This window comes from Podarcis vaucheri (genome assembly GCF_965113315.1).
Source record: "Podarcis vaucheri genome assembly, chromosome: 3".
NCBI lineage: Eukaryota > Metazoa > Chordata > Lepidosauria > Squamata > Lacertidae > Podarcis > Podarcis vaucheri.
Genome location: NC_138761.1, coordinates 44,172,904 through 44,189,626, shown reverse-complemented (window position 1 = coordinate 44,189,626; position 16,723 = coordinate 44,172,904). Strand labels below are relative to the sequence as shown.

The following is a 16,723-nucleotide window of genomic DNA, read 5'->3' as shown; positions in this document are numbered from 1 at the left end:
TGGCTGGCACGCATCAGCTCCTACACTTTTAAAAACTGTCATTCTGCACCATGTGCACAGGGAGAAAGGGATGCCAAAAGACTCCAGGAAGCACCATTGCCACCAGCTGCCTTCACATGCAACACTGTTCTTCCAAATCTGCATACCCTTCTCCTTGGCTACATGCCTCTATTTTGGCATGCTGGGACCCTAGGGGGGGAATCAGTGCTGGGATTCTTGAAATTAAGGCCCAGGAGGACCTCAGATAGACCCCACTACTCAGAAGATTAGTGCTGCATGAGGTAGCAATAGGGCCCTACAGGAGCTGTTCTGCACCCCGTTGCTGATGGATTCAAGACTGACATTCTAACAGAACAGGGTTCATTGTACTTTAAAGCAAGGGTGAAGAGCCTGTGACCCAGTAGCCAAATGCAGCCTTCCACACCTCACTATTTGGCTCTTGGGATATTTCTCAGGCAACATCCCTCACCAGCCCTACGTCATATCCTCAAGTGTTTTTGCCTGGTTGAAATGTGTCCTTGAACTCTTGGTTGCATGAATGGAGGATAGATAGAGGTGTGTGAAGGAACTAGCCTCCTGTAAAAGGACATTTGCAGTACATGCTGTGACCATTTTAGGTGCCTCCAATTGATGTGCAATTGCCGACGTGCAGGTCCTTATGGATCCAGAAGAGGGAATAACAGGGCACGCTTATACGTGCTCTGCTGAAGTGTGCCAGGGCCAGGAACAGAATCCCTGTGCAAAATGGTATTTATTTTCCTTTGCCCACTGTTGCTTCTGACCTTGTCTACCACAGGCCTGAGGCTCCTGGAAGATAGCTCAAATAGGAATAGGGCCTTTGGTCTGACAGTTTGGAAGAAACCACTCATGGGAATTTCTGGAGAGGAACAAGGAGAAAAGAAAACTTGCCTGTAGAAAAGAAACCACTCAAAGCAAATCACATCACACCAGGTTGGTTTGTGCAGCCCTTTATTAGCAACTAAAATAGAAGATATTTGTTGTACAACATGGGTAGTAATTGACTATACTGGAGTTTTATTATATTCTGATACAGGATCTTTTATAAATGCATTTTTTATTAAAAAGCTTCCACCCTCGTCTGTTTACAACTTGCAAAACTATTCTGAAAGCAGAGTACATGTGCACAGGTCTGCAGAGTGCAAATCTGGGATGTGGTAAATGCTTTTACATGTTGTACCTGCAAGGGGACCAGCGTCTGCCACCATCCCTTTATAGCCACTGGCTTTTAGAAGTCACAACATTTTGACACCAGCCTTCCTTCCCTTGTCCTAAACAAGAAAGCATTTTAAAATGAGTTGTAACTAAGGAAGGACTACACCTACTAGAAAAAGAAGAGTTCTATTAGTTTGAGGTTTCCGTATACCCAAAGACCAGGAACTGCATCTTTGTAAGGGCAAGGCTGGGACCCCACTGGGTGTGCAGGTGTCATCCCTGAGTAGTCAGAGGTTCAGTGGACCATGAGCGCTCCTGCTGCGTAACTCACTGAGCTGTCTTGCCAGTTTCGACACTGGCTTGACTGGGCATAATTCAAAAACGAGAAGCTCATGTTCATTCCATTCTTCTGGAGCTCTGTGATAGCCTAGGGGGAAGGAAAGCAAAAAGGTTCGCTGTTTTGGAAGTAAAGTTGACATTCTCAGAGCAGCAGCACTCCAGCGCCTTATTCATAATGGACTCTTGCAAACTTTGCAGGGGAGGACTGGTAGGTATCAACGCTCGGTCCCCACATTACTGAAGGGAAAATACTATTGGAAATTCGGGGTTTCCCTCAAGAATTCAGTTCCACTCCAAACTCTGCTAAGAACACCACCCAGCTGAGTACGACAAAAGCTAAACCACAGAAGGTTTGGTCACCAAGGAGAGAGTATGGTATTTTCTAGTAATGGCATTTGCTGCATTTGAACTCTGCTTAACAAACAGTACTTACATTTAGTAAAACCCCAATGGGATGTCTTCCACATATCGTATTATGGTATTTCTTCAAGTAATTGCTAAAGGACACAGGGTCAAGCTGCTCTATAATGCTCATACCCTAAGGAGAATATCAATATTATGATCAGCTATAATTTAGAGCTGCATTTATTCATAACCAACATTTATAGCATGCCAAGCATGTTGCCCAAGAAATACAGATATCAAACACAGAAAGTCTTAACATGGAGGGAAATACCTAAGCTTTACAAACTTTTTTTTGTTGTAAAAAAGACAGTTATAATTATTACTGTGTACTATGTATTACTGTGTATTACGAATACACAGAACTTTCCACTCAATGTGATATGGTTGTCACATCACCTGCGGGGGAGACTGACACCAAATTGAGAAGCTATCAGTAAAGCGGAAGTTCTACATAAAACATTAGGTCTTTTCCTCCCTGACCAGCATGATCAAGAGTTTTCCCCTTGAATTTTAGAGTTTTCCAAAGGGTTTTGTGATAAATTGGGAAGGCCTAGGCCCAACACCTTCTCCCATTAGAGCAGGCATCCCCAACCTGTGGCCCTCCAGATGTTTTGGACTACAATTCCCATCATCCCTGACCACTGGTCCTGTTAGCTAGGGATCATGGGAGTTGTAGGCCAAAACATCTGGAGGGCCACAGGTTGGGGATGCCTGCATTAGAGTCTACAACTGTCTCTTAGAACAACTGGCAGCATGGTCTTAGCATGCTCTTGATGCAAAGAGCCCCACTGAATCAGACCAAGGGTTGATCTACTCTAATCTTGTTTCTAGATGTCTCCATGGAAACATCTACAAGACAGGCATGAAGACAACAGCCATCCCATTCGGCAGCTAGTATTTAGATGCAAAAGTGCCTCGGAACATGCAGACACCATTTAGTTATCATCACTAACAGATTTTGACCTTTTAAAAGCCTTCTAAGGCTGCAATCATCTCCTCACTTACCTAAATTCACTAGGACTCACGTGGTTATGAGTTCTCCCTGCTCCACCCACCCCCCACCTGAACCTACTGATGATCCAACACCATTGGGGTATTCTGAATTCTAGCAATGAAGGAAGAAACAAGTAGCATTTCTGAAAAGCTTCCACGGGGATCCTGGACATCAAAACTCTATTTCCCAATGTTGTTGATGGCCACATGTACTGCGGCTACGGATTCCCTCCTAGACTAGGGATAGATGAAATGGTCTTGATCCAGTTTGCCTCCCTTGTGTTGAAACAGAAACGGAAATGTGTTATTTGGAGCTCTGAAAAACTCCAGGAGCCCTCAAAAAAACACAGGAAGAGCAGACAACAGAAATTATGAAATTTAACACTTACCATTTTATCTAGGTTTTCAATGGACCTATAGATCTCTCCTTGAGACTCATCATAGTAACTGTATCTGAACCGCTGACCTTAATTAATCAAATTAAAGAAGAAATGAGTAACTAGACATCTTTTATGTGGTTATATTTTAAAATGAAATAAAGTGGTATCTGAATAGGCAGCACAAATCTATGGTGTACTGCATCTTTAAAATACTCTCATTCAGTATACTGACTGCATTTGGATGATCAGCCATCAGTTTAATGACATATGATGATGTCTTCTGCCCATGCACAGAGTCTTTATGCCCATCCCTTTGTGTGACTAAGCTCACGAACCAGCAACTCTTCTTTCCCTTTTCTTCCAGCACTGGTAACAGCTTTAAAACAAGCCATGGTGTTAAATCACAGTGTGCTGAAAGGCTCATTTGTATCTCAGGTATCTCAGGTTATTAAGGTAAAAAATGACTTTTTGAACTTTTCCATTATATTGCAATAAATTTAATCCCAACAAGACAGCAACCAATCAGATTAAAGTGTCCTCATAACGCAAACATGATTTCTATCAACTTTTGGCACTAAGGAAATATAGTATGGTCATACATCAATTTTTTTTTTATTTTAAAGTAAATTTAAACTTGTATCAATAGTTTTAAAAAGTATAAAGACATCATTTTGGTTTACGTTGCTTTATTTGCAAAATGCCAGAAGAGCTGTTGTTGTTTTTAATTGCTAGTGCTTTAAGAACACTGCCACTTGTCAGAAATGTTCTTCCTGCTTTGCCCCCATAAGAGCAGTGACAGAGATGCCTCCAGTAAAAGCTTGGGAAACTTTAAAATGACACAAAAGCCACAAAAAACTAGTTCACGGCTGCCTTCTTTTGCTGGCTCTGCAATTCTAATTTGAGTAGAATGAAGCAAATATGAAAAAGAATGATCAGATACAGGTTTGGAATGCAAATTATTAAAACTGCTGGTGAATCCTTGCCACCCTGACTCAACCATGGGAAGAGTTCTCATTTTTGATCACAAAAGAATGTGTCGTATGATTTCCTCTTTTAATAATAAATATAACTCTTAGGACTCTCTCTCTCTCTGTGTGTGTGTGTGTGTGCGCGTTTATCTCTGTGTATATGGTTGTGTGTGTAAAGTCAAACTCATGCCTTAACTACTTCTTTTGTCACCCCTGCCACACCACGCAGGTGTGCAACCAACAAACTTCAGCTTCAATTCGCTCTAACAGGTTTGTCAAACTAAAATGCATTTCAATGTAACATACACGTATTTTGTGTGTATTTGCCAATGTATGCAACTGGAGTTCACAACTATTAACATGCCTCAACTTACCCCAATGACAGAAGTCAGAGGAAACCACAAAAAGATTACAAGGATCTGCTAAATATTTGCTGAAGAGTTTTCCAAATTCCTGTTCTTTTGTCTCACTCAGTGCTCCAACCAACACAGGAACAATGGTAAACTCATCCTTATGGCTTAAAGAAGAGAAAAATAAGTTTGCATTGTAGAGGGTCAAGACAAGATCGGTGCTGAATGGTCCCCTCACCCTCCTGATTGTGCTGCCCACATGCAACTTTCCCCCACTTCTTGTAGGCCTGTCTCCCATGTGAAAAGCACTGAACACACCCCATGGCACATATTCTGAATCCATGATTCAGCCTTATTTCTTTAAAAAAAGGAAACAATTCTTTTTAAAGATCATTTTGATCTGTTGCCATATTTATCTAACTAGCACTTTCTAAAAGTTTGCACCTCAACAGCACACTTTGAACAGCGCTTAAGCCTGACAAAAACAGCATGCTGTAAAGAAGGCTTCCTCTACCTTGGCCCTCCAGATGTTTTTGGCCTGCAACTCCCATGATCCCTAGCTAGCAGGACCAGTGGTAAGGGATGATGGGAATTGTAGTCTCAAAACATCTGGAGGGTCAAGGTTGAGGAAGCCTGCTGTAAAGAAACACAGTATGTTTCAGATGACCAAGCCAGACTCTCTCTGTATTTCAGAATCAGAAATAGGTACTCTGGTAGTGATAGCTTCATAAGGAAAACAACCTGTTGTTTTTTTTCATTGTCTCATGCCCAAAGGGGCAGTGATTTTTCAAACACTGTTTTGTTAAATAGGTATGTTTTATAGTCACACCTGAGATGTGTAGTCAATAGCTTATGCTTAGACTTGTATTTTGAAGTGGCTGAGTTGCAGAGTTTATTGCTGAGTGAACCTTTGTAATTAATTCAACACTGTATTGCTTATATGTATTATCTACTATTATAAATTGTATTCATAGAACTGTTATGTTACCATGTTTTAAACTGACCTGAAGCTATTTGATAAAGAGTGGTATATACATTTCTTAACAAACGTTTACAGGTAATTTCTTTATGGAAAGATGCTCCCGTTTTGTAGGATTTGGGTCTCCTATAATTGGAACAAGCTGCACAAAGTGGGATAGTACACTTCCTTGATTTTTGCCAATTCTTCCAAGTCACATAAGGAAGGATGGAAGGAACATATAATAACAGATGTAGTAAGATGAGATAAAAGCCCTGACCGCCTGAACTCTACCCAACCCCTACTGATTTCTACTCTAAGAAATTATCCGTGTGTCTAAAAGTTACAGCCTACAGTTCTCTTACTCGTTTTAATGAGCTTAAGACACTTGAGGATTCCAGCATACCGTATTCTACATTAGTGGAGTATGGGAGAAACCCATACATAAGATTTATTAAAAGCAGGGATTCAATATGTACATTCTACATATGGTGCAGCTTCTTAAAAAGTAAATGTACCTTTCCATGGCTTTAGCAGTATAAGGCAAATGCATTTCAATACTGTGTTCATCTTCATCTGTTTGCAGAGACATGCGCTCAAACATTCCAGTCTTCCATAATTCTGCATAAACTGAGAAGTTTTGAATATATTAGTCTGACTAAAAAAATAGCAGAAGGCTGCAACAACTGAATGAGAAGCTGTCTTTCTGCTTTATCAACTTTCTGGTTAGACTGCATTATACTCAAACTAGGATGAAGTGTATCTCTTCAACCAAGAACAGTGCTACCTCAGGTTAAGTACTTAATTCGTTTCGGAGGTCTATAATTAACCTGAAACTGTTCTTAACCTGAAGCACCACTTTAGCTAATGGGGCCTCCTGCTGCCGCCGCGCCGCTGGAGCACAATTTCTGTTCTCATCCTGAAGCAAAGTTCTTAACCTGAGGTAAGATTTCTGGGTTAGCAGAGTCTGTAACCTGAAGTGTCTGTAGCCTGAAGAGTAAGTAACCCAAGGTACCACTGTATTGTGATATAAAGTGCCAAGTTAAAACCTTTGCCTTCAGGCTGTATGGGAGAGCAGACAGATTATGTATTAATATTACCAGTAACCACTGGATAGCGGCAGAATCAAAAATAACCTATTGGGAAATATATGTTTATAGAAAACAATGATTGTAGGTGCCTACAAATGTTTTCATGTGCTCAGAAAAGCTCTCTCCCTCCCAATCCTTCTATTAACTCAGCTAAAGTATTTTAACTACAGAAACTCTCATACTAAGTTACAGGCATGTCATTCTCTTTTATGCAAGAAAAAGATCCTGTGTTCCTCCAGATGTGGTTGGACTACAGCTCTCATCAGCCTTGGCAGTGCTGTTGGGGTCCAACATCTGTAGAGCCAATGGTGCCTCCCCTCTGATGCAAGATTTGATATAAAGACTATCACAACTGAAATTAGAGCTAATTTTTTTTCTGTAACCCATCTCACTTATCTCTCAATATTTATTTTAGTTACAAGCAGTGGCTTTATATATTTTATTGTACTGCATCAACTTTGTCAATGAAGGACAAGTGGTTACTGTAAGCAGGCAAAATCCCAACAGACTTTGTTCTAACTAGGGAGGAAAATAAGACTCTAGGCTCCTGAAAGTGTTCAGTAGTATAACTGCACAAAGGCAGAACTATGGCTGCCACAGAATCCTTGGACATGTGTCCATTTGGTTCATTCATAAGACACTATTCTGTTAGTCCTGTTAGTTCCCAAGGTTTTAAGATACAAACCAACCAAACGTTTAAAAAATCAAAACATGAAGAAAACAAACAATGAAATGCCTTCTCCCAGATACAAAGCTAAGGCCACAGCGTGCAAATAAAACAGTTGGGTTTGCAGAAAAGCTGGTGACAGTCCAACAAAACAGACTGAATTATTACAATGAACTACATGAATTCTAAATGGTGCTCTTCCTTAAATAATAATCCATGTTAGAATTACTTCCTGTGCCATACCCTATTTTTATTTTATGAGGTAAGTCAAATAAAAGTAAAAGTCACAAAGGATTAATAGTTTTCTAAGAATTAGTTTTGCTTGTGTACTGCAGTGGTTGTGTATTTTATATACAATTACCCTTTTGATCAATTCGCAGATCATATAGTGGGGTTCTATATATATCCACACTGGAAAGTGCACACCGGGAGAGGGGCACGTGGTGGGAAGGCCCAAGGATGAAGATTCTCCGTCTGAGGGTGAACAGAAAACGTGTAATATTAGCGACTGTCTACTCAACAGAAAAACAATGGATTCCATGACTAGCTAAAGACAGGTGAACGGTTCCACTATCAACGTTTGCACTCCAGCACACACAGACATGCTTCCTGCTCCCTGGTTACATCCCCATTACAGTTGTGTCCAACCAAAGGGTTTTCTACTTGAAGGAAAAATAGAAGGCTCCCAGTTGGATGCCTTTATTACAGCTCTTTTTTATGTTATCACTGTAGCGTGGCAAGTGAGATGCTACATCATGTAGCATCTAATCACAGAAAATGAGGACTGTATGGTCCTGATTGCATACAGTTCCAGGCAATTTTAAATACAACCCGAAAAATAGTGCTGTGGTCCAAACTGTCTCCACCCTATATAGAAATGTCTTCACATACGTGTGCTCATTGGTGCAATCTGGAGCCAAAGCAATTTCGCATCCTGATGGCAACCACGATGCCAAAGCTAACACAAGTATTGGGTGGGTAGGGTCAAGAAAAGGGGGCATTGACATTAGAACTTCACACATTTATCCATTCATTCTACGAAGTATACTGTCTCTCAGAGGCACTGTTCAATTTGCCCAAGGATAGGGACAAAACAGCAAGTTATCTCCATTATGTGTCAGCCACTACGGTATCCCTCTTTGCCACTACCTAAAATAACTTCTGTCTTAAAGTCAGCATGTATGCAAATCAAATTCTGTTGTACACACTCTAAGAATCTTCTAAAGTGACTTACGTGACTGAAGGATCCACTTGTTTGTACGCATGAGCTGCACACGACCCACAGTAAGTATAGCCTGCATGCCTGCAAAAAACAGACACATTGTACAAGATTAACAGTCAGCATATTGCAGCATATAGGGGAGCTTGCTGATGTTATGGAGTTGACAAGCAGCATATCTTCAACTGGCTCTTGAAAAATGCAACAGCAGATATAAGCAGCATGCCCAGTTGGTACACTGACAATCAACGAGCAACTCAGCTTACTTACGTGACTCTCAGACAGCAGATATGTATATACCCTTATCAAGGTTATGTTTGCAAGACACAGCACTGTCTTGCATGAATACGCCTATGACCTAAAATTGTGATAAGAGACGACTGTAATTTGAAGCTATGAGCATTCTACTTCTTAAAGCAAAACCATGTTTAAGATTGAAATCTTAGTAGTAGTCTTCTGAGCAATTACAAACAATGCTGAAATGAAATAGCACACTACCTTTCATTAACACAAGAAGTGTTCTCTCCTTTGGTGATAGGGACTCAAAGGAAGGAAAAAGTCCACACATTCAGAGTAAGAAGAATGCAAGATAAAGCACTCTCCTTCCTCTGAATTAGGATAGTTGCTAGAAATAATCTAAACAAAATAGGACAAGCAAATGACACCAAAGAATCACCTGTATCAGGGCAGCTAAGCAGAGTGACCGACATGAACTGGCCTATTTCTCTCACTCCATAAGCACCACCTTTTGCTGCAGATATTGGAGTGTGACAATTTGTAACAGTTCTTTTAAAATAGTCTACATGTGAAAATAAAGAAAAATCTTACGGTGCAATAATAGCTCTAGCAGGCCTCTTTGTAGATTGTACTTGAGAAAGCCAACCCTCTAGTTGTGCACTCAGCTGAGGTCCTAGAAAAAGAGATAAGGCTTTAAAAACAACAACCACAGGAGAACCAACGAGCCATCCTTAGAATAAGCAAAATGGCCTATAGCTGCAAACCATAGCTATAACTGTGCACAAGTAGCATTCTGGCACATGCTGCTCAAATCATGTCTGTCCTGCTCCTCCATTTGCCAAGCTGGGAGGAAACAACCGTATCGCTGGTTTAGCATTAGGTGTGAACCAATGTGCATGGTTTCTCTCTTTCCAAACAAACCACAGTAGGAAACCAGAGAAAAATACACCACTAGTTCTATTCGGCATGTGAACAGTGTCATTTTAATGCTTCCGGGTGGCTCCAAAGATGATACCTTGCTAATTTCATTTTTAATCAGTAACGTTTGATATTTCACAGGGAGTCATGACAGGAAATATACCTAATAACATTTTAAAGAATTTGAAAAACACTTAGACATTAACCAGTCTATTGACAAACAGCCGCCAGCTTGATTGTTGCTTTGTATTAAACTCACATTAGCAACTGACCTATTTCAACCCAAAGGAAAAACTGCATTCAAGTGTGACCCTTTCCAATATCTCTGCAACATCCCCTCTCAGTGCTGCATCTAGTTGTGCCAAGAGCTACTGCTGCCAAAAACTAATTCAGAAGAGGATTGCTTCATTAACACACCACTTGGAAGTTCTATAAATACATGCTTAAACAAACTACACAATAAGGATAATTTTAAAAAGCTAAAGAGGAGTGTGGTAAGAAGTGCCTGGCTCCAAGGCATCATTGAATATTAACAAGGAAGGGTAAATATGGAAGCTGTATTGTTTAATGATCCACTGTGGCCAACAGTAGTTTGAACATTTACATAGGTATTGGCATGGAATTGAGATGATTCTAGAACTGAGAGCACCTAATCACCTGATGCCATTGTTGCATCAGGTAAATGGCAGAAGGGCAACCATCTGTCAAACTTGGTCTGAAAGACTAAATCCTGATAAAGATCTAGCATGTAGAGTCAAGGTTTCCCACCCACGCAATAGTTTTTTGGGGGGGATTTTACTTCGGCACATCCAGTTTAGAAAACCCAATTGACATCCCATAGTTCAGAGCAGGGCCTGACAGAAGGAACTACAGTTTGTTCTTCCGCCTTTAAAAGCTGGCCTAAATTTGCATCTTTAGATATAAATTATTAGATGCAAAATGCATGCAAAATTGTGTTCTGGGCATCCACCGCAAGTCTTTCAAGTAGCAGCTCTCCACACCATGTATGTGAGCATCCATTTGATTTGGTAGTTCTCATTTCTAGACTGCAGCTCCGCTTTTTTTACTGCTATCATAAAACCTAGACCTGGCTAGTGGATGAACAGTTGCCACACAATGACTTTCCCCCCTCCCTGTATAGCTGTGACAGGCAGCCACCTCCCATAAAACATTTGATGCAAGAAGATGCTCTGCATCAAGGCTGCCTGTGAGACAACACAAGATGGAGGGGCTGCAGGGAGTTGGGCGGTGCCTACTAGTAAACCATTTCACCACCTGCAGCCCTCAGATCCTGATAAACAGGCTCACCGCAACCAGGGCTTGTAGCAAAAATGATGGGAGTGTTCCTGTAGACACATCTTCACAATTTCTGAGGGAAATTAATTAAAATGAGGAAACAGTAATCTTTGTGTCTCCCAGGAATAACTGGATTTGAATTAGGACCCAGAGAGGCCTCTGTTTTAAAATTTAAAAGGAAATGTTTTAACGGTATCCCCTGAAGCAGTCCATACTGAATCAACAAAATGTGACAAACAGCAAAATTTCAACCACGGGAACAAGTAAATTATTATACATGCTGAAATAATCTTCAGGGGTTTTTCTTTTTTTGGGGTGGGAGGGAAGAATCTATCAGTTCTCCAAAAATTTGCTCAAGGTCACACTGCCTGTAAATGTGTGCTCTTTCTTTCTGCTATAGAATAAAATGTAAACCTTCAACAGTAGCTAAGAGTTCATTTTGAAGCTCAGGATCTCTTTTTCAAAGGTAGAGAGTCACTTGAAAAATTCACAAAAATACAACTATATATGATGTCCAATCATTGCAGGCTTTTCATGGGTGTTTTTTTTTTTTTGGGGGGGGACATTATCTCCTCTGTGCAAGTAAATCCAGCAATTGCTTTGGTTACTTCCATTCACCTACTAGTAATTAGTTCACCTAGCATGTAAAACTTGGGAGGCTGCTGACTTTCTGAAAAACACAACATCTCATCCAAAATCAGCATGTGTGGAAAGTACTTTAATGTTCACAGTGCATTTTCTCCCCCCCTTTTTTAAAAAAATCATTTCGTTTGTTTATTTAGCATGGAATGCCCCTTAAAGGTAAAGGTACCCCTGCCCGTTCAGGCCAGTCTTGCCAGACTTCTAGGGTTGTGCGCTCATCTCACTCTAGAGGCCGGGAGCCAGCGCTGTCCGCAGACACTTCCGGGTCACGTGGCCAGCGTGACAAGCTGCATCTGGCGAGCCAGCGCAGCACACGGAACGCCGTTTACCTTCCCGCTGGTAAGCGGTCCCTATTTATCTACTTGCACCTGGAGGTGCTTTCGAACTGCTAGGTTGGCAGGTGCTGGGACCGAATGACGGGAGCGCACCCCGCCGCGGGGATTCGAACCGCCGACCATGCGATCGGCAAGTCCTAGGCGCTGAGGTTTTACCCACAGCGCCACCCGTGTCCCGCGGAATGCCCCTTAATGGACTACAAACACCCAGTAACCTGAACTATATAAATTGCTAAAGTTCAAAAATCTGCAAATAGAAAATAAAAATACCTATATGGAAAAGCTTGATGCTTCCATTGGTAAAATAAAACAGTATATGAAGATCAATGGTCTACAATGGACCAAAGTTGCTTTCGTAAGTTATCTTTTGTTTTTATAGATATACTTTTGAACACCACTTGAATGCAAGAGTGTAACATCCTATCTTCCAATAACGATTTTTTCCATGGCACAACCTTTTGTAGGTGCAGATATCTAAGAAGAGTACACAGCTGCCTATGAAAACACATGCCACAGTATATGTTATGGTGGTAAAAACATACAAAGAACACAATTCAATGCATGTTTACTCAGATGCATGACCAGCTGTATTCAATGGTACTTCTCACTAGGAAATAGATGTAGGATTGCAGCTTATTTAAGATACATTTCAGTTGAACAACAGAAGCATTAACAGCCTCTGGAATACATTTTATTCACTATTTATTTGGTTGGATCATGGTCCCCAAACTAAAGCCCGCGGACCGCATAAGGCCCGAGGAACTCGTTTATCCAGTCTGTGGCGACCCCCGCTGCCCGCTCTTACCGGCGCTGCATGGCTGCCCACTTCCGGGTCGGAGGAGCACCGGAAATAGCATGTGCGCACGCATATGGGCACACGCTCCCCCACCCTCTGGCCTGCCACGCCCGGCCCGAGGTGCAGTAAGTTTGCGGTGGTAGCTCTCACTTGCATCCATGACAAAAACAGGATAATTTGCATCAGAGTGATCGAATTTAGCATTTCTATTTTACTTGTATTTAGCATACAAAGCTAAAAACTTTGAAACTGCCAAGCTTGCGTAAACTGTATCTGCAACTGGCATCTATTCAGTTACTAATAGACTTATCAAACAGGAAAAATATCCATAGAAAAATAAAGCACTGTAAAAATTTTCACCCTTCATCATTGTTGCTTGACATATCCCTTTGTGATGCAACAACTGTTGGCAACTTGTTGAGAATGGTCAAGGTGCTTATCTTGCATACATGTAAGTTTTACAGAGCTGTCAAAGACTGACTTGTATTTCATGGCCTTCTGACACATCCTTTTACATATTTTTCCACACACACATACACCAAGTAAGAATAACACTTTGTGCATTTGATGACATGGGCTCTCTTCCATGAAATCTTGTGCCATAATAAATATGGTAGTCTTTAAGAGCCACAGGATTCTTTCTTCTTTAAATGAAATTTGTGTTTGCACATCACTTTGTGGTTTGGCAGTTAAGTATTTGCTGCAGCAAAATGGCCTGGCATATACAAGTTTCTCTTGTAACTGCTAAGCTCACATTAGGTTTTTCTGTAGAGTAAGCAAGAGACCCCAGGAAACCTGTCTAGCCAGCCGGTTCAGTCTTCTTTGTCTTGCTGCCAGCTCCCAAGAGCAGAAAATGTGTTTATTCAGCAATGCATCCAGCAAGCTTGGACACTGCATGTGTATTACCAACCAGTTTTAAATCCATTGCTACACCTGCTAGAAGTTGTGAATTGACACTTTATCTCCTGCATCAATATCCTCCGCACCCTGATTTCAACCTGTCAAAGTTAGCAATAGCATTGCATCATCTGTTTGCATGACTTGCCCTTGTTCCTCCATCCACACTGTATTTATTGATTTATTAAATTTATATGCTTCCCCTCATCTGAGGATCACAGGGTTGTTTACAATATCAAAACACAAAAATACATAACATAGTAAGAAACAAAAGCAATATCCCCAGTTTAAAGGGTCATACCTTGTTTAATTAGCCAAAGGTCTGGGAGAAGAGAATGTTTTTGCCTGACTGCAAGGAGCAGTCAGACTTGTTTTGAGCTGCTTTGGGGGAGACCTGCTTTGCCTCATAATAAATCCCAAAGCATTCAGAAGCACCTTGCTTCAGTTCTGGATTCAGGCTTCCTCCAAAGTAGGTGCACATTCATGGCATGTATTGCATCCCTAAACCTACACTTCCAGTTGGAAACAATCTTTCTTATGACAAGCAATTAGGAGTGACTTCTAAAGGTTAAGATACCTACTACAGTTGCTAACAAGCAGACATGCAGCTAGCAAGTTGCAAGTAGCCAGCTGCAATGTACATATGCTTGTCAAACCTGCTGCTATCTTCTCTCTCCACATCACATTTTTCAGGTAAGAGTATAAACCATCAAGCCAGAGGAAGTAAGTGTTTGTTTTGTTTCAGTCCTGAAGGTTCTTTTGTTTCTTTGTAAGGCCAAATGAAATATCTGGTTGCTGCATACAATACATACAGGAAGAAAACTCATTCTGGAACATGTACACCTTTCATCCTGCAGAGGGCAGTTCTGTGTGCAGCATTTCCTCAGGAGGGCCAGAAGAAAGAAAAGGGGGCAAAGACTGACAACACCACTGGTCCTATTTGCTCTTTTTAAATGGTATCAGAAATCCAGAAACACTAATTAAAAGCATTATCTCCCTCATATCTTCTGTGCCTGTTCACTTTAAAAACGCAGGGTTGTAAACACAAAGACTTCCCTATAAACATAGTCGTTAAGTCCTTTGTTCTTCTTAAGAGTAATACCTCATTCTCTGGGGGTTTAATAAATTGTAATGGTTATTTTTTTAAGGGGAAAAAACAGTACACTGGGCAGTACAAGATGCCGGACTTGACAAAATGCCTACTAGCTCGATTCAGAGACAACTGCTGCGTTCCCATAATCCATTTCTTTCCCCTCCCCCGTATTACCCTAAATGACCCCTTTTCATTCACACACTTCAGATCTTTGTCGGTTCCTTTAACTCGACACCGAACTACCAAGGGATTCTTCTCTTGGCTTCTTTTTCACAATCAGCTCTCCCGAAATGCGCTGTTTTCCTCAGGGTATAATAAAGGGAATAGGAACCAGTACAGCTTCCTTACAATCCCCGGGGCGATCTCTGGGAATCTCTTTTCTCCTGGCGCCGATCTCCCCACCCTTCTGGAGCTTGGCCGGGAATTCAACCACGGCAGCTTATGGAGGGCAAAGGCAACCGGAGGTTCTAGAAAAGGGCCTCGAAATGCCCGGCGGAAAGTGCTGATTCAGTCCATGGCCCACCTGCCGGGGCGAAGGAGAGGGGGAAGCCTTGTTCCCGACACAATCAACGCCGGATTCCGCGCCGCGATCGTCGCCTGCTGCCATCCCAACCTCCCTTCAATTCAGCGCCATGCGTGTGTGTGTGTTGCAAAACGCTCTCTTCCTTCGCCCCATGTCTTTTTAACGCCAATTACACACGCACACACAAATGAGTCTCACGGCACCGTAGAGATTCACAGAATTACAGGGCAATCCTAAAGAGGCCTACTCATCACAGGTCAGTCCTACCGAACCCCTCAACGGGGCTCACTCCCAGGTTAAGTATGAACAGGGCTGCAACCTCATTGTGTGACAGCTTTCGAGGGTTACAGGACGCTTCACCAGATCGCTGCATCCGATCTGGTAGACTCTGGGCCGCAAAAAGGTTGCGCGCCCGTAAATAAATTTGCCTTTAAGTGGCCACGAGATTCTTCGCACCCTGGAGTGAACACCCCGGGATTGATCACGGATATGCGTCCGTGGGACACCCACTATTCCCCCACTTTAGGATAATAAAGAAAAAAGCCTCGCATTCCCGGTAAGAGGTTGAGTTCGGCCCACCTTTGCAACGACCGAGAAACCGCATCGTAGCGGCGCCGGGCGGTTAATTACTCGGGATTAAAAATCTCCAAGGGCTTTATTCGCCTCGGTCGTTTAGACACCGATCCCCCGCGTATAATAAATGAGCAAAGCGAGCTCACGGAGAGCAATCCCGCCGCCCGACGGAGCAGCCTAGCCCCTCGCCCCCACAGGCCCCGGAAACCCCCGCCGCCCCGGCGCGTACCTGAGGCCGTGTACCAGCTGCCGGCGTGGCTGGCCTCCCGGCAGAGCACTCGGTTGGACATCTTGGTGCCTGAGCCGCCTATGGTGTTGGGGGAGGCGGGGGTGAAGGGAGGCAGGGGGGCCTGGGGAAGAGTCCGGCCGCGGCGGCCGCGGTGCTAATCCCCCTCCTCCGCCTCCTCCCCCAGCAGAGCCCAAGCCCCCGCGAGGGGGGGCGGCGCTGCCGGAGGCACGGCGAGTAGGGCCGGCGACAAGGCTGGGGAAGCGGCGAGCACGAGGCGCGGGAGGGCTGCGGGCTCTGCCGGAGGCTCCTCCTGGCCTGGCCCGGGTGGGGGAGGCGGAGGAGGCGGCGGCGGAGAGGAGAGCCCGAGAGGGACAAAGGCCAAGGCAGCGACCGCCGCCCGGGCGAAACCCACAGAGCAGGCGGCAGCCGCCGGGTTTGGCCTAACTCGGCTCCTGTGGCAGAAGGACTACACCAGCGCGGCTCCCCATTGGGCCAAGGGAAGCAAAAGCCCTCCGGCGATTGGGTCGCTCTTTGCCTATTCCCTCGACGGGCGCAGCCGCGGCTTCCCATTGGGCGGGGGTCCGAAAAGCGCCCTCTCTATTGGAGGAAGCGGGAGGCGTGGGAGGGACCGTATAAGATTG

The 16,723-nt window shown here is 43.1% G+C and overlaps 1 protein-coding gene across 2 annotated transcripts; it reads right to left on the bottom strand.

Annotated features, from left to right (window-relative positions):
- Nucleotides 1-952: 952 nt before the first annotated feature.
- Nucleotides 953-16,540, bottom strand: MEMO1 (mediator of cell motility 1). Of its 2 annotated transcripts, none has more exons than XM_082215109.1 (9): nt 16,083-16,540; nt 9,372-9,453; nt 8,559-8,627; nt 7,686-7,798; nt 6,085-6,196; nt 4,633-4,775; nt 3,300-3,376; nt 1,946-2,050; nt 953-1,600 (listed from the first exon to the last, which is right to left on the bottom strand). In XM_082215109.1, exons 1-9 carry the CDS (start codon nt 16,141-16,143, stop codon nt 1,469-1,471), a joined length of 894 nt encoding a protein of 297 aa, XP_082071235.1. In that variant the 5' UTR covers nt 16,144-16,540; the 3' UTR covers nt 953-1,468. The 2 variants fall into 2 exon arrangements, with proteins under 2 accessions (XP_082071235.1, XP_082071236.1); XM_082215110.1 differs by lacking the exon at nt 16,083-16,540 and adding an exon at nt 9,971-10,093.
- Nucleotides 16,541-16,723: the final 183 nt, after the last annotated feature.